This window comes from Ptychodera flava, chromosome 14 (genome assembly GCF_041260155.1).
Source record: "Ptychodera flava strain L36383 chromosome 14, AS_Pfla_20210202, whole genome shotgun sequence".
Lineage (NCBI taxonomy): Eukaryota > Metazoa > Hemichordata > Enteropneusta > Ptychoderidae > Ptychodera > Ptychodera flava.
This window is the reverse complement of record NC_091941.1, coordinates 22,552,464-22,577,722: the sequence shown is the minus strand read 5'-3', so window position 1 is coordinate 22,577,722 and position 25,259 is coordinate 22,552,464. Positions and strand designations below refer to the sequence as shown.

Here is a 25,259-nt window from a genome sequence, read left to right as displayed (position 1 = left end):
ATCATAACACTGATAGATTATCACTGGTACCATATTTTATAAAGTTTGATGCAGTGCTTCTGGACATTCACCCTAAACACAAAAGTTCATCATGTAAATGCAAATTGGCAATTAATTTAATTTATTGGATCGTATCACAAAACAAATCGACGTGCATATGTATGACATAGGTCAATGTCCTTGTACCAACTTTGAATAAAATCGGTTGAGATATGCCTGAGTTATGGCTCTGTACATGAAAAAATCGTAACAAAATGGCTGCACAGCAGCCATATTGGATCGTATCACAAAACAAATTGACGTGCATATCTATGACATTGGTCAATGTCCTTGTACCAACTTTGAATAAAATCAGTTGAAACCTGAGTTATGGCTCTGTACATGAAAAAATCGTAATAAAATGGCCGCCTGGCGGCCATATTTGATCGTATCACAAAACAAATCGACGTGCATATGTATGACATATGAAGTAATCCTTGTACCAAGTTTGAATGAAATCGCTCCAGGCATCTCTGAGATATCTGCGTGAACGGACGGACGCACGCACGCACGAACATGACCAAACCTATGAGTCCTCCCAGACGGTGTCCGTGGGGACTAACAAAGACTGTTCCTTACACACAAGATCTAACTGTGGGGGCAGGCTACAGCATTTCACAGTCAAACAGAAATGTTTTTGCCAAGGGATGGACACTTAGACTTCGGGAAGAGTGGTCAGGATACTGACAAAAATTTTATTGGCTGCATACTACTTTACTCCAGATTTTTCTGGCAGCCCTTCATGTGAACACTTTTTTGGTTCAAAAATAAGCATGGCTGCAAAAACATTTTTTTGTAATTTTTACCCTGGAGATATTTGAAGAGCTAATGATCCATCCTTTAGGATCCATTTTCAAGGTCAGGAATATCCAATTACAGTTTCAGAGATATGGGAATGTTCTATCTGTTCCTTGATATGATTGCATTGACAACGCCATGGGGAACCCTGGTGAAGTGACTGGAGATCCATGGTCAAATTTTTAATCACAAAATACTACAACAGTAAAGTGGTGACAGTATGCACACAAGTTGTATCACCACAGCGTTCAGTCCACAAGCAAGTCACTAACACATCTTATCATTCTAAATAGCAAAAGGTTGTGAGTACACTTATACCAGATGGATGAATGGTGATTTCAATCATCTGCTAAGAAAACTACTTATTGCTTCCCTTTGTTTAAAGGAGAAATATTTGTTGTATGCTTGCTTCACGTCTACATGCTAACATCAGACACATGGCAGACACACTTGCTGTTGTGTGTGCATTCACAATACATGGGGAATGTATTGCGAAAAACTCTTCACTGCCATCTTTCAAAGCTGTACATGCACTTTTATTTGATACAAACATTTATCTTAATACATTTCCTGTAATTTCAAATAATATCATCATATATTTCATGTTGTATATGAATAGAACATGACGCAATCAAGAGAAGGCACTGGTAAATTTGGGAAATATTGCAACTGAATGAAAATACCTGTCATAGACACCACACAAGTACCTGACTGGTTTTGTAATTATTGACATTTATGTAGTGAGTTGGTTCTTTGAGTTACCCTTAAAGCTTAAAAATAAAGCATATGGTTTCAAATGTACCCATAAGAAATTGATTCAGTGGTGTTCAAGATTTCCACACCAATACATATTTAAGTAGTTCCACTTACATGTCTATTTGTATTCTTACCTTGCAAAGACTAATGATCCGAAAAGACTTAATCAAAATTATATAAAATTGACAAAAAAATGGTTTTTGGTAGTAAATGAATAAATTTATGCTGGTAGCAGAAAAATCTGAACCCACTAAATGACAATAAATGATTAAAATGCAAACAATTGTTGAAAGAATATGTATTTCAGAGTTGTGATATTTGATTTTGTCCAGATTTCAGAAATCACTTATGGTGTACTATATTCTCCTTTCTCAAGTATTTTCCGAGATGCTTGGAAGAGCTTGACACAGCCCTTGGCACTAGGAGCCATTTCGTTCCACATTGGATTGCTGTCGAATGTCAAAACATCCTGAAAATGGAGGTGAAAAAAGTATAGAAGTGTTACATCTCAAGCTGATGGGCTGATTTCAGTGGTTGGTTACTGAACTTGATTTAAACTATGATTGTTAGTCTTCTTTCTCAGTGTTTTCCGGTAGCTTTGGAAAAGCCGGACACATGCCCTAGCATGGGGAGCTATTTCCTTCCACATGGCTGACTTGTCAAGTTCATTAATATCCTGCCAGCGGAAAGTGAAAAATAAAAAAAAAAACATTTTAGTGATCAACACTGATTTTGCCTTGTAAAATCCTGCCACCAGATGCTCCTCCATTTACAAATGCACCATACCCCATGCTAGTTGTAGAAGTGATATTGCAAGGATTCATTGCAAGAAATTAGGGTTTTTCATAAGTACGATGCAGTGTGATTTCAATACAATGCCATAGCAGTAGCACATACATAAAACACTGAAAAAAGTATCATGACTGGGTTGATCATCTGTTTGTCAGCAGGTGAGCAATTTCACAAAATTCAAATGGTAGTGGCCAAAAAAATATGAATTTCCATCCATCCAATCAAAATCTGCATCAGATGGATGTACGTTATTCCCATTTTATCTTATCAGACCTTTTTTCATGTTTCCTTCTCTAGTGACATTCAAAAGGATGTGCTCGAAGTTTGGGTGAGGGGGTGGGGGGGGGGGGATGTGCGTGTTGTTCCCATAATATGATAACATTTCTGGACTCATTACTAAATGTAATGCGTATAATATGTAAGATTTTCTTCAGTCAATGAGGACTCTCTTGAGTCAGCACATGTCCATTTCTGTTAGAAAGCATGCTGGGAAAGGTACATAAGTGAGGGCATGCTGGGAAAGGTACATGATGTGTGAGGGCATGCTGGGAAAGGTACGTGATGTGTGAGGGCATGCTGGGAAAGGTATGTGATGTGTGAGGGCATGCTGGGAAAGGTACATGATGTGTGAGGGCATGCTGGGAAAGGTACGTGATGTGTGAGGGCATGCTGGGAAAGGTACATGATGTGTGAGGGCATGCTGGGAAAGGTACGTGATGGGTGAGGTCTTGATGTGTTGTACACTTGTGTATAGACTTGAAGAAGGGGAATTTATGTGAAGTTATTGCGGTGTAAATGCATTTAGTACTTCCTGAAAGTGATATGATTATATATATACAAGCTATACTGTCATCATAAAGTTATACATGGACACAGACTCCACATTACTGGGGTTAGAATTATACAAGCTATACTGTCATCATATAGTTATACATGGACACAGACTCCACATTACTGGGGTTAGAATTATACAAGCTATACTGTCATCATATGGTTATACATGGACACAGACTCCACATTACTGGGGTTAGAATTATACAAGCTATACTGTCATCATATAGTTATACATGGACACAGACTCCACATTACTGGGGTTAGAATTATACAAGCTATACTGTCATCATATGGTTATACATGGACACAGACTCCATATTACTGGGGTTAGAATTATACAAGCTATACTGTCATCATATAGTTATACATGGACACAGACTCCACATTACTGGGGTTAGAATTATACAAGCTATACTGTCATCATATGGTTATACATGGACACAGACTCCATATTACTGGGGTTAGAATTATACAAGCTATACTGTCATCATATGGTTATACATGGACACAGACTCCATATTACTGGGGTTAGAATTATACAAGCTATACTGTCATCATATGGTTATACATGGACACAGACTCCATATTACTGGGGTTAGAATTATACAAGCTATACTGTCATCATATGGTTATACATGGACACAGACTCCACATTACTGGGGTTAGAATTATACAAGCTATACTGTCATCATATGGTTATACATGGACACAGACTCCATATTACTGGGGTTAGAATTATACAAGCTATACTGTCATCATATAGTTATACATGGACACAGACTCCACATTACTGGGGTTAGAATTATACAAGCTATACTGTCATCATATGGTTATACATGGACACAGACTCCATATTACTGGGGTTAGAATTATACAAGCTATACTGTCATCATATAGTTATACATGGACACAGACTCCACATTACTGGGGTTAGAATTATACAAGCTATACTGTCATCATATAGTTATACATGGACACAGACTCCACATTACTGGGGTTAGAATTATACAGCTATACTGTCATCATATGGTTATACATGGACACAGACTCCACATTACTGGGGTTAGAATTATACAAGCTATACTGTCATCATATGGTTATACATGGACACAGACTCCACATTACTGGGGTTAGAATTATACAAGCTATACTGTCATCATATGGTTATACATGGACACAGACTCCACATTACAGGGGTTAGATTTAACATGTTGAAGGTAGATTATTATGGTATAACACCTCACTTATTCATGTAAGGCCCAGGAAAATTCTGTTCTTCACTTTTTTCAACAAGATTGTGGCACTGGTGAATTTTTTTCATTACTCAGTAAATTTTCCTGATGATTTTATGACAGAGAATGCCTTATCACTATCGGACAGAAACAAACATCAGATATTGTGTCCAAATTTTGTATTGATCAATAACATAAAACAGACACTGTGAAGAATGTGAAACCATTTATGATGGAATTTGTGGCATTTTTGAAAAAATTCAAAATTTGTAATGGTGGAAGCTGCAGTTCAAATAAATTTTTTCCATCCTACATCCTTTTGCAAAACATGCAGTATTAACTGTATCATTGATAATTATATTACAGCTTTGACAATACCCAGATTACAACTGATCATAATGTATCCAATTATCCAGTATTGAGGCCCCAGATGTTTTCTACATCTAGAAATTCACTGGTATCGTGAAAACTATAAAATAATAGTTAATACTTTTATTATTTTACAAGGTGCGTTGCTAAAAACAATTTGATTGCTCCTTAAAAGTTTGCTATTTTTATTATCACTCTGCATTAACCTACTTCCTGAAGAAAGGTATTTTAGAATCTCCTGATTATTTGTGAAAACCTTATTATGTAATACTTCGTTGATAATAGACATTTTAAAAGTTTTCACAAAAAGTACCATAAGGCTGTGCATTTTCACCTTTGTGTTCTTTTCCTCTTATAATCAGGCAGGACTTTGAACAGGTCTGATAATGTGTAAACATCATTAAAGTTTCATACCTTGAGATGTACCAGGGCCATACTAGTGGATTCTTCAGCCTCTGGACCCCCTGCAGAGTAAAGTGCCTTGACCTCATTGGATGAAAGACTGCATCTGTGAAAATGAAGCCATTTATAATTCATAGACAGCAGACTTGTTTTTGTTTTTCAGTTCACAAATATGTATGTAACGATAAATAAATAAATATTTACATAAATAAATAAATTGAATAAAAGTCTAATGGCATCCAATAACACCTCAAGTTATTGGACTGCGTGTTAATGTTATCGGACTCTGTGTCTACCAATGCTGCCACTGATTAATGAAACTCCATAGTGTACAGGATTTACAATAATAATACCAGCAATATTACTATAATATTCAATGTGCAAATCGAGATGAGTAGAGTTCAGTGTTTAATAAAGATGTATTTCCAATATTCATGCCAGATATCTCAATAATGACCGTGTGTAGGTATTGTTTGGTGTGACAATGTCACACATGCTATGTTTGTTTCAACGAATCGTGACAATCCAAGTTTCATCTCTATCCATTGCTTCAGTTAACATATGAATGTATTGATGTTCTTGAGATTTGTGAATTTTTAGTGAAATTTATTTCATTTTCCACTTGTCAAACTCATTTCCTTGTACCTATAAGGCCCATTTGATGGTACCCTTTGATATATGTTCAGTGTTTTTGTTAAGGTTATTCAGGAAGATAGGTAAACGTTATGGAACCCCTGAACCATTTCTGTTGTAGCCTGACGGGAAGATTTTTATCACTTTGATAATTATTTAAGGGGAAGCCCTGTAAACTATACATGGGTACTTGTCTCGACAAAAACACTAATTTCCATCCTTTTTGTTCTGATTCTAAAAATTTTGTTTCTCATTTTACAAGTAGAATCATGTCAAATTGCCATAGTGTTCAACTACATCTGAGTAATGTCCAATGATATTGTAGACAATTTGTTCACTAGAATTCATACATCGACTGTACCACACCATATTGTAGGTATCTGCTGTGTTTGTAATGCTAGAATCAACTGGACCAAACCACAGGGACAAATTGAGGTTAAAAAAAGCTACTAACTTCACATAAAACTCAATGCTAGGTCTGCCCGCACTGGTGTTGTTACCGGCCACACCTAGCAACAGAGGTTCACTGAGTGACTCCACTGGAATGTTCACTTCATCCCTGATTTCCCTGATGATGGAATCATAGATTTCTTCCACCACTGCATCATGGGGAAACTCATCCATGGGAATATCATGGATTTCTAGATTCTTGTCCTTGCCAAGGAGAATAAGTAATTCCTGGAATAAGAAATATTAAAAAGGTGCTTATTATGGTGGCATTGCACACATTACGTGTGCATTTAGCTAAAAATCACTTTTTTTGCAAAGATTTATTCAATTTTCATTAATTTAATAACTTGAGATTAAAATATTGGTCAGGTTCTTCATCTTTTAGCATGACAATGATGAGAAAAAAGTGTAAATTTATGCAAATATACGTAAAATAACCTGATTTCCTGGCTTTTCTCCTGTTTTCTATACTTCAAAAAAATCAACTCCACTCCAGCTGGGTCAAATTTTGTCAAATTTTCACATTACATTCTTTAAATACACTATAACAAAACAATTTTGTCTGGCAATAATACCTACATTTTGAACAAGAGTAATTTCAAATAGGTAATTATGATTTAATCACTTTTTTGAATGTCAGTCTTTCAACCCCTGCAATTTAAGAATGAAAATAGATAATACAAAACAAAATTGTTGTTTGTTTCTTCATATACTCTGGTTTCAAATGAGACAGTAAATTTCACAAAGTAGTATCAAGTTTGACTTCAATTAATTTTTATCATTAAGACCAAAATTGAGGTTTTCTACCCCAAATATGAACCCGCTGCATGTTTTGAATGGCATTCCTGTTTTAAAGTAGCTTTTGCTTTGTTCTGACTGATTATGCAATGAACTCTACTGTATTTGACCACATAACTTTGTTTCTCAGATGCTAGGTAGTTGATTGACCTAAAAGAGTCTTACAAGATAGAGAGGAATGACGTAATTATTTTTATCTCTTACACAGATTGTCATAAACAGAACTAATTGTTTGAATATTAATTATTCAATATACACTGTAGTTCGGTTTATGATAATCTATGTAAGCAATATAGACAGAACTTGGCTCAGTGATGATCATAATGGTTGAGCAACACAGTGAATGGATATTTGTTGCAAACACTTTCAACAACTTCAAAATAATATTCAAGTTCATTAAAAGACTTGTAATGCAAAGTAAACCGATATACTCTACCTGTGGTTCAGGGTGACCCCCTGGGACATCCCACAGTCCGGGAGCTTCACCAACTTTGTCACTTCTCCGGATGAAGATCACATAACCATCCGATGTCTGGACCATCGCACCAACTCCGGCGGGATCCGACAGGTACGCCTGCGAGTTATCAAAGTCTCGCTTCCCTAAATGATGGAGAGTTTTCGCATCCGGAGCCCAGTTCGTTCCTAAGTAGTCCTTGTAGCAGGTTAAACCCATATTTAAAGTAACGGTTCCGTTTTGAACATCTGAGGAGTGAAGTCTGAATTTTGACCCATTGAAAAGTCTTGGATTTTTTTCACGTCTCCTAGCCCATATCAGTTCGATGTTCTTCTCGTGAGAGTCTAACACTTTCCTGTTGTGATGGACACCCAGAACAACTCTAACACTGGACTTGGGTGTGCCAGGGGATGTAAACCAAAGGCAAATATCTGGATCCATCCTTGTATTTATTGGACACGTTTACAGTGCCCTGTCACCGGTGAAATTACACAGGTATGAATTATGATGTCCATTTGCAGTGACACAACGGAACAGAAATTGTCTTTCGAATTTCCGAGTCTGGGGCCGGGCGCCGGGATAGAATAGTAAGACGTGGCACTGAGAGATTACCTACATCGCGCTTTAAATAGAACGTTGAATAAACATGTCATCTGGCGTAAATATGATCCTTAATGGTGCACTACCACCAATGATGCGAACCGGGCTTTCCTGGGTTATTTTGTGTCGTGTCATACGTGTCAGCTGTCGGGTCATAGAGCTTGACATCTACAGTCGGGCAACTTAACCTGTAGGGCGCCTCCAACGGAGCATCGCATTTAAAACGAAGTAATATCATTATAATATGCAAGAGGACGCTGTGATAGATAAACCGCCAACTGCAGCTAAACAAAGTAATTGTCTTAAACTACGAAAGAGGGCGCTAAGACACACCAAATACCAAATAAAACGAAGTAATGTCACTTCCTACTTGCAAGAGGACGCTATAATAAAAATCGCCGCGCCAGTCAAACGAAGTAATGTTGTTTCCGATTTCCGAGAGGGCGCTATGATCAATAAGAAGACCAGACGATAGCGGAAATGCTTGCAGCATGTCTTCCCAGATGTACAGAACGTGAAACGACGACAATGGACTTCAAATTTAACTTTGAAGTCGAAGATTTGGGTGAAGACGGTAAGGAGGAATCTCGTCGAAGATTTAATGACAATTTTAATAGGCCAACACAAGAGAAGAAACTCAAAAAGGAGGAGGACATTGCTCTTGCAAAGGAGATTTTGTTACCGGTGAACTCCGTAGCACTGCTGAGAAACAGAAAACCACAAGAAATCAAAGCAGGGGCTACTAGTTTCAGGATCGTTGACTCAGCTGATGTTGAGTGTAAATTGAAAGACGATAAAGATGGCCATCTGTTGAAGGCCATCGCCCAACATTCGGATTTGCTCCCAAACGTGTACGAAGGCGGACTGAAAGTTTGGGAATGTTGCCTTGATTTGGTGGAATTCCTCGCTGACGCTGGAGTCAGTTTCAAAGATAGTAGAGTCCTCGAGCTGGGATGCGGTGCCGCACTGCCAGGAATCTTTGCTCTACAGCACGGGGCAGAAGTCTTTCTGCAGGACTATAACGAGGAAGTCATTACGGAAATTACGATGCCTAACGTTGTTCTGAACCTTGGAGCGGAATCGGATAAAGTAAATAGTAAATGCAGATTCTTTTCTGGTGATTGGACACTCTTTGAAGAAATGATGGTTAATCGCCTCACCCAAGACGACGATAAATTCGACATCATTCTTACATCAGAGACAATCTACAATACTGATTCCAACCATGGTCTTTACAGCGTCATCAAATCTCTGTTGAAACACACGGGGGTCGTGTACTTGGCAGCCAAGACACATTATTTTGGGGTTGGGGGTGGAACCAGACTGTTTGAGGAGTTGGTCAACAGGCAGGGAGAATTCACAACAGAAGTGTGCAGAACGTACACAGAGGGAGTGCAAAGGGAAATACTGATGATGAAATGGAAATGACAAGGTTTATAGTTGATGGGATAACTCCCGTAATTCCCTGTTGATCGAAGTAGCACCCTGCATTATCATCCAAATATCAAATATCATCAAATGAAGTTTCTGTTGTGTGTTACTAAAACTTCAGAAATTCAGCAGTTGCACGAGTTAGCTTTTCTGAACTCTAAAAGCTTCAGTTTCCAAATGGAATATTAGAGTAACCTGATTGCAATCAGTCAACAGTATCAATAAGTGATTGGAAATATAGTGAGAAAAAAGTTTTTGCTGTATCACACTACCATGAACACTGTGTACCGTAATCTGATTTGAGATTTCTTTTTAGTGTGATTGTATATCATCTGACCATAGACCCTCGAGAGTATTTCTCCAGGGTCTATGATCTGACAGATGTATCACGGTACATACAGTACAAGAAGAAAGCATTTGAAAGCTTTAGAGAGTGACGAGGCATCAGTATAAAAGTAAATGTACATTGATTCTTTCTTAATAAGGAGATAAATACTTCATGTTTGTTGGCTGTGCCATGACATGTCAACACATACCTTCATAATGTGGGATGCTTACTTTTGTAAACAATGTTTGATGGCTATCTTTCAAACAATATAATGTGCAGTACTGGTTGTGACTGGTGTTCATCAAAACTTATTCACAGATTTTCACAATGTTTTTTTTTCTCACCTGTACCAGAAGAGTCGTGCTGGACCAAACAGAGGAAGTCAGCTTATTGTCAACATGACACTTTGAGTTTTTCAAAAGATTCACTGAGCAGTCACCATTTATTAATTTTTACTTTTTAACAATTAAAATTTTGCATAGAAGAGATATGCAACTTTTAAATTAATAAAATTCTGTAAAAAATTTCCACTTTGTATGGATTTTCTTGCATAAGAAAGAACCTGTGTTGTTCACAGACTTGTGCAAAGTCTTTGTGTCCAAACATCAGCACAGAATTTAGACCACGATATCATAACTGGAGGACCCTTCTTTGTATGGTCATGAAATGAGGGTCCAAGGCAAGGGACATCCATGAGTGATGGATCTTCCAGCCCATCCAGAGTGGTTTGAATGATTGTTGATAGTTTCCTCAAATGGTTAAATAGTTCAATGGGTAATGTTTCAACTGTAGCCATTACAAGGTCAATGTACAGCTGAAACTGCTTTGAACAATTTTGGTCACATTGCATTTGACACTGCACAACGCACAGGTGGACCAACGGTAATGACTGCAATTTGAAGATTTTGTCAAAAACAGTTTAATTTTTATTTTCAAAATATTTTTAATACATGTAATACCATAGTATTGAAAAGGGAACATCAGAGAAAGACAAGAACGAGACCTAATATTAAACGCTGCCTAGGCAGAGGTGTCGGATAGGATAAATGTACAGTCACATATACAGAATATGATGTCTAAATTATGTCAGTTGTTTTACAAAAGTGAAATTTGTACGGTATTTACAATTGATGTGAACCAAAGATCTTTGAAATGGATGATACAGCTCTTATGATCAATTTTAACAAAATGTAATTGCAATTTCATCAGATACATCGTAGCTTCTCATAAATATATTTGGTGTCATAAGCAAGATGTATAACACAACCACTGTGTCGCTTTTGTTTTTTCCCCTTCTTGCAATCTGTCCTTTCATATATATGCAGGGTATTTAAGTTCCGGTCTTATTGTCTTTTGTGAGTTTCTGGGTTTTTTTTTTCTTAGAGCATGAATGGGAGATCCTTGTTCATTTCTCCTGTGCCGACGTAAACATATCCGTACTTCGTTGTTCCTGGTACATGGTAGAATGTGAGGCCTTGCCAGAGCAAGCTACGGAGAATGACGAGTCCGCTGCCGCGCTCACAATGCAAACTCCAGGATCCTGTGGGGAGGAAAAGCTCAGTGGAAATGAAAAAATGTTTTGCCCTTCTTGCGTGATGACTCATAAAAACAAAAGATCGGCAATTACATGATTACATTGTTGGATGTTTCACTGCTTGGTCTCCTATGGCAAATATCGCATTTAAAGGAATAATTTTCTCGGGGTAATTTATCATCTGGAAAGACTGCTTCTTGGATGAACACCAAAGAAAGCTATTCATCAAAGTGATAATACAATAGGGAGTATTAGGATAGTGCCTTGAAAATAGTGTAAATGTCAGTTGAAGTGTAAATGTTATATAGCAACGGGCAACTTGTGATCTCACTAAGGAAACAAACGGGAATTTGGCAGAAATATCAAACTTGAATATCCAATGGATGATTAAATGAAACCCATGACCAATGTCAAAGGGTTACTGAAAAGCAGTGTGAACTTATTCCAAAATCACAATAGAGATGTTTTCTTTTTTTGGTGGTAAGAGTGAATCTAAACAATTCAGTTTTTGCATACATTTCCCCCCCCCCCCCCAAACAATTCATCTTTCTCAAGTAGACACACAGAAAAACCAGCAACCCAACAGTTCTACACTGCCTACAAACTCAGTGTGATTCAGAAAGATACCAACCTTTAGGGATGTCTTCGTCGATTGAATCTAGGAAATCAATGGCCTTGTCCAGATCAGCCTTTTCAAGCAGTGACTTCTCATTGAGCCTTACTGGCTCACGGAAATGGAAGTATGATGAAAGTTTGACTGCTTCTTGTATCAGCAGACCTGTCAATACAGAAATACAATCAATATCATGAAACGCTGAAGATGAGCTGTCACTGTTCTATTACTGGTACGCCTAAATTATATTATTTTTGTTCTATTATTCTGGTATGCCTAAATAATATTCCTTGACACATTTGCCCCTATTTTCCTGATTTTGGAAGTCTAACCATGTTGTAGCAAAAATCAGTTGGTTTGTTATTACATTAAATAATAGATTCGTATTAATATCATGTGGTAGGGAAAGGCTTTTAGTAGTATAATATTTTTTAAAAATATATTGGTATCTATGATCCATATTCCGGTTTCTATCAGAAATTATTTTTTATCATAGACAACCATAGAGATGATGAGAATATAGATATATTCGCCAGACCTATCCAAAACAGTAACTTCAACCACTATGTAAAGGAGTTAATTACACCAACCAACCTGCAAAGCTTCTATTTCTGATGACAGTTCCGTGCGGTGTCTTGACGTAGGCTCCTCTAGGTACGATTGCAACATCTTCATCAATCTGAGCGATAGCTGATGCAAGGCGATCTTCTTCCTTGATGGTTATCTGGATATAAAAATGTGAAAATTGTTACTAGACTTTCACAATAAGACCAGAGTAAATCACAGTCGTACTGCTTACATCATAGATTTATTTGACCAATGAATGCCTATCTGTCATGGAAAGTGGTAAAAATGACTGCATGTGACTTGTTGTTGAAATATACAGTGTACCTTTATTAGTTTAAAAATTCACGGCAACTCCTTCCACTTGGTAGGTCAAGCACATGCTTGGGCGAGCCGGCCACAAAATCAATGTTTACACTATCATCACAATTCTTTCATGAAGATAAAAACGTAAATTTGGTGGAATTGTAAAATTTTTGTTTTCACTCAGAGTCAAATTGATTTCATAGGGATGTCTAGGATTTTTTCTCCCAAATATTGATGCCCTTGTTTCTTGTTCCGAACTTGTCATACATCACTACTACCATCACATTATCATCGACATTGAACATGGACAGACTGATAACAGTCGCTCACCGTGTTCTCTTCCTCCTGTGCCTCTTCACCTTCTCCGATTCTCTTAATCTCTGTGTGTTCGTATTCATACGACGGGTCTCCAGTGAAACGACCCTTGACCAGAGAGCACTGGTCCCTCATGGCTTGTGTGGCCTCTGGCAGTAGACCCCAGGTGACACAGTCAAGGCTGTAAAACGAATGAAGAGTCATTGTAACTGACTTGTAATACTCAAACATTTTGAGCAGACTGTATTTTTCTTTGTGTATTTACCAGTGAGAATGATAGCTTGTGCATGTAGAAGCCTACACTCTAGCCTAAACACTCAAATGGCTATCCATAATTTCACCCTTCCTGTATGCACTTTTTGGACTTAAAATTGCAAAACAAATGATTGAGTTGAAATTTTAAGAAATTGTGTGGCAGTGACAGGTTTAAAGCACTGCAATTCAATCATTTGCCACCCCCCCATGTGGTCACCAAAACGGAATAGCACATGTAGCAAAACATTACCATGTAGGTAAAGATTTATCTGTCAACAATAGAGTTTTGACGAGCACAACAGAAGATGTGTAATTGTGTATACTGTAACAGGAGGTATGGCTTTTGTTGTCAACGCTGTGTTTGACTTTACCAACGAAAAGGGTGAAATGAATTGGCAAAGTGTATTATTAAATACAACTATAGCACACTGGCAGTGACTAAACAATAGCCGTACTCACCGTTTAGAAGTTCAAAATCTAGTTTCATTGAGCATATAACACTGAAAGTGTGCATGCTTGTGTATGCAACTCTGACAGTGACAGTGACAGTGGCTGAACTGAATGTTCACAATTTAACTAGTATGTGATTATACTCTTTGATAATAGGACCATGGAGGTATAAGGGAGGACGTATCAAACTTGTTTTATAGGAATAACTTAGTTTCAGATTTGTGAAAATTGATTGAAATAGAGTGAATGAGGAGGTTCCAGTGACAGTAACCATTGGTACCTCCATGCAGCAACAAAGTGAGATACGTGAACGTGCCATTTCTGGCAATACTTTATGACTGAAAATGTTCGTAAAACCTCATACCTACCTGTACAGTGTCTTTTTGTCCACCATTTCATCGTCACCGACGCCTTGTGCGATGAAATAGTCATCTTTGATGCCGAGGATCTTGCCCCAGAAGAACACTCTGCTGAACTTGTGCTGGTTCTGCAAAATCACCAGGGAAGTTTCAAGAGCAGCTTTCTTCTCTCCGCTCAAAACGACCCCAGAGCTTCCGACATAGCTCACATTGAGGTGAAAGCCTTCCGAATCCATCTTAAAATTGTGTACAGTTAATTTCTAAAACGAGAAAGATTTTTTAAGTACACCTCGCTTGCTTCCTGTTTGTCGGATGCTTAGAGTTCGATGCTTTGGTGTTTTGGTTGGTAACGTCGTCAAGGTGTCTGCGCATGCTCATGCTCGTTTCACATGAGAGGGGGCGCTCTTACTGACCCGGGTCACAACCCTCAGACATTTCACTGTTTAACCGCTGGTGGCGTCTAATAAATGAACTTTTCTCGTTTCTGGATCTCATTTTTCGTGAGAGAGAAACGCAGTAGCTATAAAGTCACGGTCAGTACAAATGCGTAAATGACAATGGTGAGAGATTAGTACCCCGTCCTTGTATTAGACATGCTCTGTCTTTGAAGAAATATTTAGCCACTTTATATTCCATGATGAATTTGGAAAGAATGCACATAGTTTTTGGGAGAGAAACATGCAGTAAAACTACAGCTACAGCCTGTGCATATATGAAAGTCAGACAGAGAACTATTTTGAATGTCAAATTAATAAATTAATGACGACAAAGGGTATTTTAAGCAAGTTTTCCTCTTAAAACTGAAGGGTGTAGACTTTTACTCATGGGAACTTTAAGCCATTCTCTTTCATATCAAGGTTAAAAATCGCAGGAAATTTCTAGCCTCATAGTTAAGTACATGTAGTATATATGCCTTGAGCTGTGGAAAATTCAAGTGAGATATGGTATTGTTCATATAACATCTTTGATACATGGGATAAAATCAGCAATGGTAGTCAAGGGGGTTAATGTAATTTTAATCACAAAAAACTCTTTGTTCCCATGTTATTGCAATCTTAATTTTGTAATATCCTCTTCTTTTAGAAATAACCCTTTGAGCGATGTAATTTTCTCCTGCCAAAATTTTAGTGCAAAATTTTACCAATTTTTATGAATTTTTCTGTATTTTTTTTCATAATTTTGGACCAAATGGACATTACATTTCATTGGCTACACTTTTTTCTCAAAATTTTGGCAAAAAATCTGAGAAAAATTGTATAAAGGGGACAAAAATAGACTTTGGCGCTCAAAGGGTTAAGCACGTTGATGTCAACCACAGAAATGCATGCACTCCACAGCTGATGTACAAATCCTTTTTCCTTTCTTTGAATAATATGTGTTGTAATATAACCACAAATAAGTCTGAAATACTGATTTTTATACATCTATACTTTTTATTGTCTTTACAGCAAGTTAACATAAACAAAAGAATTTATAAGTTAAAAATATAGGTGACTGAGTACAGTGCATGGACAATCATGCAAATGATGATCTAAATCAGAATCTGTAGAACTTGCGTTTAGGTCTTGCTATGGATCCATCTGGCAGCTTTGGTCTGTGATTGGGTAAAAGACCTACAGAGTTAATCAAAATGACACATTGAACAGTAATTTCACAGAGTTGAATGATGTTTCAATCTTATTGAGAGACATCAATACTCACATTCACAATATGATTCGTTAGCATGATTGTAAAATTCCATAATTAGTGAAACATTGAATAAGACTCAGACTATGTGATGAGCAATTTGTTTCCCTTCATATTTTGATTAAAAATTTATACGAGTTAATTGATAAACATCAGTACTTGTACAAAAGTGGCATAATTGTCAAAGTTAACAACAATTGGCATGTAGCACAAAACTCCAGGAAATTTGTAGAAATTGAGAACCAGACAAATGCACAGGTAAAAACTTGAGTTGCCAAGCCAAGCAAAACAGTACTGGTACTCTGATAAATATGTCTTGTACCGGTATACTGCATACCCAGTATCCCTTGCGTCAGATCTCAGCAAACCAAAACAAAGAAGTTATTTCTACAGCTCATTAGGCGGTAAACTCTGAAATTTCACCTATCTGACCAAAACTTTGCCTTCCTGGTGCAGCTGGCAAGGCAGTTATTTCCTACTCAGAATTATGCCAGAAGCACACAATGATACCATTGAAATTTTGAGAATGCACTGCACAGGAGTGATGACAAATTGTGATAATGAAAACAATAAATTAGAATGAATTTAGCCAAGTAAATAAATTTGGGTTTTCACCATAATCCTATCTACCCTAGAAAAACCTGCTGAAACTACACATTTTTTCACATTTTCAAAACTTTTTGAGTAAATTCTCTAAAAGGAAAAATGGAAAATAAAAAAATCCTCCCACCTACATACCCTACTCTTTGGGTATATTATCAGAAACACACAATTTTTTCATTTGACATTTGACCTTCATCACTAGAGTATCGTATCTATGTTTGTGTATATGTACAAACATATAATTAATATTGTGTCATTGTAGATCTGTAACATGATGCATGTATGTATGAATATATGTATGTATGTTTTTATTTATGCATAAATGTATATATATGTATTTATGTATGTATGTGTATATATATTTATATATATGTATTTGTAATGTATCTATGTATGTATGTATGTATGTATGTTTGTATATATGATTGTATGAATATATGTACGCATGTACTTATGTGTGTACATGCATCATGCATAATTGTCTACCTGCCTTTGCTACTAGCAAAATTGCAAACTCTGGAGTGAGTGAACAGCCACTCACCAGCTCTGTGTGCTTGTTGTAAAACCTTTTCTAGATGTTTTTGCTGTTTCCTACAAATACCAGTGATTCTACCGGGTAGAAGACCTCCATCTTCTCTGATGAACTGTCTAATGATTAAAACATCCTGAATAAAACAAATGTGGTAAAATATTGGCCACAAGCATTCTTGCTGGTTAAGTTGTCAAAAAAATTTGGAAGTTACTTTGCAACTTGAAAAAAATTATGTTTTGCTATTAAAATGTTTTGTAAATTCATGACATTGTTTGTAAATGAGGAAATCTACCCATAAAGAAAATACTTTATGAATATATGATTTGATGATTGTGTGTAAAAGTACGAAAAAACTTGGCATAAACTGTTCTCACAGCATCATTTAAAAAAAAAAAATTACTGTTATCTTATTGACTTCTTCTCCAACCATTCTTTGATGAAGGGAATGTAGAGACATACCTTGTAGGAAATCATTCTGTTGAGTCTGCACAATGGGCAGGCGCTGTGTGGATTTTCATCTGATAAAGTTTTGCTGTCATCTTCGATGTACACAGCTTCCACCTGGGTAAAGAGAGTCGTAGGTGAAACCAACAGTCTATCTGAAGCAGTCATAGGACAAGTAGGTGTGCCATGCTGCTAATAATCGCTATTTGCCATATAACTTTGATTGTTCACCAAAATGTAGCAGGAATCAACAGAGTTGAATGATGTTGCATGTATGGATTCTCCATAACCTCCACTGTCCATTGGTTTTGGGCAATTTGATTACAATCACATGAAAAGGTGTGCCCTGCTGTTTCCCTCTATTGACTGTTTTGCATTTCATGTGTGATGTTATTGCTTCCCTACCAAGGCAAGGTCCGACCTGAGACCAATACAGGGAACAAATGAATACAAGCCAATCTTTCAATTTCATTTTAATCAGGATGAGGCACCTGTATACAACATAATTTTTTGATCAAAGAGTTCAAGTCTGCTTCATTTACAATGTTTGGTGAGAAGCGAGGACATGCAACAGACTATTTTCAGTTCATTACAAGCTCTCAAGAGACTGGTGTTCAACAAACCAGTCTGTTGCCAACTATGTAAAACATTTCTTCAAACTCTTGTATTACTGATACAGTTTGCAAATTGTATTTAAATTGTATACTGTATAGATGAACTACAACTTGAACAGTTTTACTCTGTAGATGATGTGCATTCTATCATGGCTAATGATACAACTTTCTACAAATATCATCATCACATTAGATCTTGAAAACATTCTATTGTTTTTTATTGAAAACAATGGTCATTTCAATGATCAGTAACTCACAAGATTTATGAACTCTTTTCCTTCAGATTGCAGTATATGAAAACATGTGAGGCAAATAGAACACTTATGAGTCAGTCAGTCAGTTGATATTCATTTAGCACAGGAGATACACTGTCGACAATACAACTTAAAATTATGAATATGAAGGCCATCTTTAACTTTGACAGAGACTGGGATCATCTCAATGTAAAAAAGTTGTTAGTGATGATTTTTTTCTCTAGAGGAAGCAGAGATCTGTAACTTACTGTTGTGACATTGTCTTCCTTTGTTTCCTTCACTGTAAAGGAGAAGAGAGCTTGGGTAAATCAACTGAATTGGAAATGGAATTAAGGTAGGATGTGCTTTGAAATTAAACTTTGGCACAAACTTACCTCGAGGGGACTTTAAAAATCTTCACTTTTGAAATCAAGAATAGAAATCAGGGGTCAGGATGAAAATTTGGTACCAGAGAGACAAATCACCCAATATTTGGGGGTACTTGAAATTCAAAATGGCTGCCTCCTTGTGTTTGCTCTGTATGGGGAAAAATAAAGTTTCCAATTCTCACAAAACCAAGATGAAAATTTTATTTACTCTGTGATCTTCAAAATGGGTTTCAACAAGTGGTTGACCAAAAAAGTATTGTTAAAGTTTGAGAGTCTGAATATCTGTCCCTGAGGCACATTCTACCTTAATATGACATTCAACTGCCACTGAACGATGATGAAATGTGGCAGTTATCTTTGCAATCACTTCAGACTCATTTGAAATAACTTCTATAACTGTAAATCCTTCTCACTGACATATTTGAAGTGCCTTTTGAAGTGGGATCAACGGGACAAAATGATCGAAAATCACTTCCTGGAACAGGGGAATTTGTTACCATGATATGCCCAGTGGGAGAATTTGACAATGCAGCAGAATGGTAGTTTCAATTTTGACCATTATCAAATCCTATATTATCTACATGTAGCCTATATTTTCCCCTAACCCAAATCTGATGAAAATCTGATGTAGAGATGAATCCGTCTTTTACACTTTGGTATTGCGGTTTTAATTTTTTGTGATACGATAGCATGAAAGATCGACCTATCTCTACATTAGATTTTAATCAGATTGTCCCCAGTCCATGAGAATTTGACATATTTTTGTACTCTGTGGGTTGGAAATTTGACATGGCTAGGGAAAAGTCCAATCCCCTATTAGGCCCGCACCCAACCCTTGGGTATTTGATATATTTTTTTGTAACCTGTGGGTGGGGAATTTGACATTCCTTGGGGAAAAAGTCAAAGTCCCCTGTAAGGCCTGCAGCCACCAAGAAAACATTGATAGATGCAATATACAACAGGTTTTACATATATAAAAAATAATTGTGGTAAACTACTACAGGAACAGTATTACAGTAAAGTTATATACTGGCTTATCAATATAGAACAACAAGTCTGCATCCAAAGGATAGATATACTTGGTCTTATATTGAGGCCATTGGTCACAAAATCCCAAACAAGGTAAATTGAATGGTAAATAAATGGAAGAGGATTCAATATTTGGTTACTTTTGCTAAGCAATTCTGTCAACAAAATAAACCCCTTGTAGTTGAATGGACTAGCCCAAATCCCAACGACTCTATTTGAGTATTACTAGAGCTAAACCTTGAACGTTCCACCTGAAGGGGTTAGTCATTTGATTTTACACAGCCAAGTAGATGTGAATGATATGTGGACGATGAGATCAGTAATGACATTCAGTTTAGCTTGTCCACGTTGGGGGCGCTCTGTACGAGGGGGGGGGTCGTCGAATATCATATACGCGCGCCATTTATCAAAGAACAGGCATGCTTTTGGGGAAATTCATCAGTAATCAAGCCATCGGTGAATAAAATTACTGGAAATATTATATCACTGATCAGGTATTGTTGATGTTAGTGACAGTTTTGTACATGTCCCAAACTCGCGTAAGTTAACACCGCTGACATATTTGTGGCCCAGGATTATATACTCGCCTTGTCTGTAAGTCACATACTGGCAAACCTGGACCCTTGGTATGATTCTTCGCGATAACAAAGATATGTGTGATCTGCTTAAGCTGCTGATGGACATAAATGGCCTGAAAATCGGCCAAAATGTCGGTCCAATTTGGAAACACTGTCGCACAGCGATCCTCAAGGAGGCAGACATGTTTTTGGTCGCTTAGAATGCTGGGAAGATACCCCCTAAAGAAGTAACGATAGCCAGCCATAAGACAGGAAACTTGCTCACAAACCGTGCTCACAAATGCACATCCATGTTCTTTTAACGAATAAACCACGCTGCCAATAACACTTGACAATTCAATTATGGTGTCGATTGTTAACGTTAATCTGCACTTGATTGAAAGAATTTTACCACGGCAAAGATAACTCTGGTAATATGCAGGACATGTACAATTTTTGTTTTCTTAAGGGGTATTAAGATATGTTTTGGAAGTACACCTGGCATGCTGAAGTTATTTTCGTATTCGTTTTCGTATTCGTTTTCGTATTCGTATTCGTATTCGTATTGGAGTCACTGACAGAAAATGTTATTTTTAGTCCAGGTTTCAGGTATGAAACGTGCAATATACGATATTTACTGAGGTTTAAATATTGTGATAATTTGATTCGTAATTTCATCTGCCAAATTTGGTTAAATTTACATAAATTTGCATTTGTAGATTTTAAAGAATTTTGTTCACCTCATTTTATTTGAAAAAAACATACTTAAATCGGTTGGGATCTGGTAAGGCAGCATCTTCGCTTGCCATGTCTCTTGACCGGGCAGCTGGATGCACCCCGAAATCAGGTGGTCAGTGCCAAGTAATGGGACTCGTGAGAGCGGATGCAAAGGAGCTGCCCTGGACTGTACCATTGTTTTGCGGGGAGGGCAGATTTTTGTGAGGCGCTGCAAAACGGGTGACTGTTGAAAGCTATGATGAACGGGGGACTTGTCCAGGACAACCATCTAAATAAAAAAATGTGAAAACTGTTATATCCGGTCATCCTTTTGGGACTCACTTTAGAAACTAATATCCATTTACATTTGTATTTCAAGTATTTTACTTCATTTTGACATGGCTCTACGTAGACCTGAAATAAATTTATAATAACAATACAATACAATACTTTACAAAACTCAGTGAGTGCGGTAAGGCAAAAATTACAAAATTGCAAGTTACGACAAAGTTGTACGTGCTGCTACAGGGTAGAAAGTAACAGAAATCAATCACAATAGGTAGTTTAACTTTCAGAGTAAAGATGTGAGCATAATAACATAAAACCGGACCGACCGATAATTCATGTATTACATTCAATCAAGGCTCAAAGTAGCGACCATTTTCAGTCGCATAGGCGACCAAATTTTATGAGATTGCGACTGAATTTTTTTCAAGACATTTCTCCATACCGTATACGTGATCAAATTGTATTCGCTCAGTGTTCACGGAGCATTGTCCCGAAAGGCCGCGACCCCAAAATACGCATTGAATAAGCATAGCCGTTGAGCGGAGTTACTCAAAGTTTGAGCGCGTTCTCTCCACTGCACAGCGCTGCCAATGTGTCTGCTGATGTTATCTTGAATGATCTGTCAAAATATCCCAATCCAATCAAGTATCAGAAGCAGTTTTAGTGCTGTCACATCATTTCAACTGAACCAATCATAATCCCAGCATAAAATGTCATCAAAATATAGCTGACAAGGGAAAACAAGCAACCAGTAACTGCAACATGTTTCATGCGTTCACGTGCGTAATGAATATTTGCGTTAGTGGCATGTGACCGGCTAGACTATTTCCGGAAATCGTCCTTGGAAAGCAGATGAAAGCATCGATTTCATCAAGCTTGGACCAGATTAGCATGTTTCATAAAGGTTTTTGTTTTCAGCTAGATCTAAATAGCAAGCAACTTTGTTGAAATATCATGGCAAATCTGCCTGGTAGCGACTGCAATTATGTAGAACAGACCATGGATGTAAAACTTCCATGAACAGACCATGGATGGGACTGTGGCGATGACCTCAATGACCGAGCGATTCGATACACGCCACAAGTACCGCTGCGATACACAGTAGCTGCGATATCACAGCTAGGATTCAATGCGCATATACGTTTGACTTTTGTTCTCTTGCCTACAAAATATCTATCGAAAGTTGATAGCTGCTGCATTTCTATTCAGAGTTTTTGTTGAAAAAAGTAGCTATCTACGGCTAGCGGCTTAATTGGTCCCCCAAAATAGTACTGCTGAAAGTTTTTGGAGTGACCTGCAGAACGGAGTTGTAGAGCGGGGCAAACTGCGTAACTCTAAAACTGGATCGCACAGTAACAAATGACGGAAACCGATTGAGCCAGTTGCGACAGCTACTAGACTAGCTGAAGCCTATTTATCATAGAATACAGGTGTTTCTCGATATTTCGCGATACAAATTAATTTCCATGCATTCTGGTGTATCTTACCATAACGCAAGTTGATTAACATGTTCTGGCAATGACAGTTGACGCAAACGCAAGGAAAGAAAAAGAGATGGGCCGTACTCAAGTAAAGACTCTGACAACAGCTCACACATTAATTTAATCTTTATTAGGGAAACAAATGTACCGATCGGGACATAGGCCTATGATGCCATTTTATTCATCTCGTTTTCCTTTGCGACAGCAGTCTAAATATAGCATGTCATATATATATAATTTTTAAGGTTTTCGTGACACTACAAAAGCCTCTGATATTTTCAAGGTCCAAGGTTTGCCCCTAAAATTTCGACTTACGGGCATGCGATAACGTTGAGCCCTGCATTCACTGTCGTTATGACGATCACTTTCTCAGAGATATCAGTTTAAAACAAGAAAATTACCTTTTAAGTTTACAACTCGTCAATTGGTCGGTCACGTGACAAGCGTCAAAGTGACAGGTTACATGTCTGCGTCGCTCTGAGAAAAACGCTAGTTTGTACAACTAGTCGGTGAGCATTTTGATTCAAAGTCGTTTGGCAAACTCCATGAAGAATGGGTCTCGACATTGGTGCTTGGAGAATTCGGATAGGCTGTTTTGTCCAACCAAGAAATTGGAGAAACGTATCCGTCGATTTTTACTGCCCAACAACGACATGGACGTATGCAAATGAGTTGGCGTACCGCCTCATGGCCTGCTTCATGGTATGTACTTTCACTATTGTTGGTGCAGGTCTACTGATCTACACAACAAATCTATACTGGCAGTGGCTGGAAGACAGTGGAAGATTATTGCTTCTACATGTAACAACAAATTTCTATAAGTCGAGTTTGACAACTGAAAGTTCATTTTGGAAGAGTTCAAGCTGCACTCCTCAAAGACCGACATCGGAATGTTGTGCGATACAGGTGCGGAACATGGCGCTATCCATGTTTACAACCACTGATTGCTCCGATCTTGGCATAGCCGTTTGTTGTGCGATTGTTGCAACTGGCGGTGATATAGAGCTCAATCCCGGGCCAGAAAAGGATATCATCCAAGCAATGGAGTCACTGAAAGAAGATATACTCAGAGAAATGAAGAAAACAGGAAGAGAACTAAGGCAAGAAATGCAGGACTTGAAAAATAACCAATCCGAACTGAAAACTTCGTGTTCTACTTTGAAAAACGAATTCAGTGACGTAAAAAAATCTGTTCAATCAATCCAGTCAGAAATCAACGAACTAAAAGAAGATAACCGTGTTACTGGCTATGACCTTGCTGCAGTATCGCAAAAACTTGACGACATTTGCGAACGGTTAGATAGTCTGGAAGATGATACTGACAGATTAGAGTCTTTTCGAGAAGAGACAACGCCCGGTTATATGGTGTCAGCGAAGAAGAAGGAGAGACTTTTGAACAGTGCAAGAAGAAAGTTGTTACGATCTTGAATGAAAAGGCAAACGATAAGATATGGGATGACAGGGATGTAGTTCGAGCGCATCGTGTATCGGTGAACTGGAAAGATCAACCTCGTCCAATCGTCGTAAAGTTCCATCATTTTGACGATAAATTAACCGCACTGAGAGCAAGGCAGAAATTGAGAGATATCGGAGTAGGCATTGGCAACGACTTAACGAAGCGACAACGAAAACTTTGGCAGACCTTAGAAAGCAAGGCAAGTATGGATACTACAAGAACGGCAAATTGAAAATTTCTGACAAGAGGACAAGTGACAATGAAAGTTCGGTACAGAATGAAACGACTGTGAACAGTAATTTGCAACGTCCACAGACAAGACTACGGAGCCGAATGCAAGCTAGAACGGACTAGGGACTCGGCCGCGGCCCAAACGTAGACAAGGTAACATTCTTAACATGGAATGTACAAGGTCTCAAAAATAAATTGTGCTTTGATTTTGCCAACTATGTTCTGAACTTTGATGTTGTATCTTTCATTGAAACATGGTCAGAAAGTGTGTATCAGTTTGACACAAATTTTCCAGGTTTTCATGTTTTTAACAAGATACGTAAGAGAACTACAAATATTGGTCGTTATCCGGGTGGTGTATGTACAATAATTAGAAACAATCTAGTTCCATACGTTAAACATATTGAATCAAAGCTTCATGACTGTGTTTTCTTATTGTTTAATGGCAATATTTTTTGCCCTTGAAAAAGATGTATTGTTTTGTTGTGTGTATATCTCACCACGCTATTCAAAAGTTTATGACAATTTGTCTTCTACAGATGGCATCGAATTACTTGAAAATGAATTGTCTGATATTCTTACAAATCTTCCAGAAGTGTACATTATTGTTACTGGTGATTTCAATGCCAGAACTGGTGAAGAACCTGATTATATTATGAATGACAATCCAGAGTATGTAATAGATTC

General features: G+C 37.5%; 4 protein-coding genes across 5 annotated transcripts; 1 reads left to right on the top strand and 3 right to left on the bottom strand.

Moving 5' to 3' along the window:
• Nucleotides 1–1,351: 1,351 nt before the first annotated feature.
• Nucleotides 1,352–8,327, bottom strand: LOC139149788 (uridine diphosphate glucose pyrophosphatase NUDT22-like). Of its 2 annotated transcripts, none has more exons than XM_070721766.1 (4): nt 7,540–8,327; nt 6,310–6,533; nt 5,235–5,328; nt 1,352–2,269 (listed from the first exon to the last, which is right to left on the bottom strand). In XM_070721766.1, exons 1-4 carry the CDS (start codon nt 7,996–7,998, stop codon nt 2,132–2,134), a joined length of 915 nt encoding a protein of 304 aa, XP_070577867.1. In that variant the 5' UTR covers nt 7,999–8,327; the 3' UTR covers nt 1,352–2,131. The 2 variants fall into 2 exon arrangements, with proteins under 2 accessions (XP_070577867.1, XP_070577868.1); XM_070721767.1 differs by having other exon boundaries at nt 1,352–2,062.
• A 242-nt stretch (nt 8,328–8,569) lies between these two features.
• On the top strand, nt 8,570–10,425 carry LOC139149787 (histidine protein methyltransferase 1 homolog). Its single transcript, XM_070721765.1, has one exon. It carries the CDS (start codon nt 8,638–8,640, stop codon nt 9,583–9,585), a length of 948 nt encoding a protein of 315 aa, XP_070577866.1. The 5' UTR covers nt 8,570–8,637; the 3' UTR covers nt 9,586–10,425.
• Nucleotides 10,426–10,819: 394 nt separating this feature from the next.
• On the bottom strand, nt 10,820–14,679 carry LOC139149789 (radial spoke head protein 9 homolog). Its single transcript, XM_070721769.1, has 5 exons — nt 14,322–14,679; nt 13,264–13,429; nt 12,658–12,787; nt 12,082–12,228; nt 10,820–11,456 (listed from the first exon to the last, which is right to left on the bottom strand). Exons 1-5 carry the CDS (start codon nt 14,546–14,548, stop codon nt 11,296–11,298), a joined length of 831 nt encoding a protein of 276 aa, XP_070577870.1. The 5' UTR covers nt 14,549–14,679; the 3' UTR covers nt 10,820–11,295.
• Nucleotides 14,680–15,719: 1,040 nt separating this feature from the next.
• Nucleotides 15,720–20,638, bottom strand: LOC139149785 (large ribosomal subunit protein mL66-like). The gene is made up of 5 exons (XM_070721764.1): nt 20,430–20,638; nt 18,694–18,725; nt 17,593–17,694; nt 17,143–17,266; nt 15,720–15,925 (listed from the first exon to the last, which is right to left on the bottom strand). The coding sequence occupies exons 1-5, from the start codon at nt 20,602–20,604 to the stop codon at nt 15,849–15,851; spliced, it is 510 nt and encodes a 169-aa protein (XP_070577865.1). The 5' UTR covers nt 20,605–20,638; the 3' UTR covers nt 15,720–15,848.
• Nucleotides 20,639–25,259: the final 4,621 nt, after the last annotated feature.

Coding starts and splice junctions, on each gene's coding strand:
- LOC139149789 (XM_070721769.1), bottom strand. CDS start 14,548: ATGGATTCGGAAGGCTTTCACCTCAATGTGAGCTATGTCGGAAGCTCT. Junction 12,229..12,657: donor CAGAAATAGAAGCTTTGCAG/GTTGGTTGGTGT, acceptor CTGTATTGACAG/GTCTGCTGATACAAGAAGCA. Junction 11,457..12,081: donor CGACGAAGACATCCCTAAAG/GTTGGTATCTTT, acceptor TCCTCCCCACAG/GATCCTGGAGTTTGCATTGT.
- LOC139149785 (XM_070721764.1), bottom strand. CDS start 20,604: ATGTCTGCCTCCTTGAGGATCGCTGTGCGACAGTGTTTCCAAATTGGA. Junction 18,726..20,429: donor GTATGTGACTTACAGACAAG/GCGAGTATATAA, acceptor TCTCCTTTACAG/TGAAGGAAACAAAGGAAGAC. Junction 17,267..17,592: donor ACAGAATGATTTCCTACAAG/GTATGTCTCTAC, acceptor TGTTTTATTCAG/GATGTTTTAATCATTAGACA.
- LOC139149788 (XM_070721766.1), bottom strand. CDS start 7,998: ATGGATCCAGATATTTGCCTTTGGTTTACATCCCCTGGCACACCCAAG. Junction 6,534..7,539: donor GGGGTCACCCTGAACCACAG/GTAGAGTATATC, acceptor TTCTTATTCCAG/GAATTACTTATTCTCCTTGG. Junction 2,270..5,234: donor TGGCCCTGGTACATCTCAAG/GTATGAAACTTT, acceptor TTCCGCTGGCAG/GATATTAATGAACTTGACAA.
- LOC139149787 (XM_070721765.1), top strand. CDS start 8,638: ATGCTTGCAGCATGTCTTCCCAGATGTACAGAACGTGAAACGACGACA.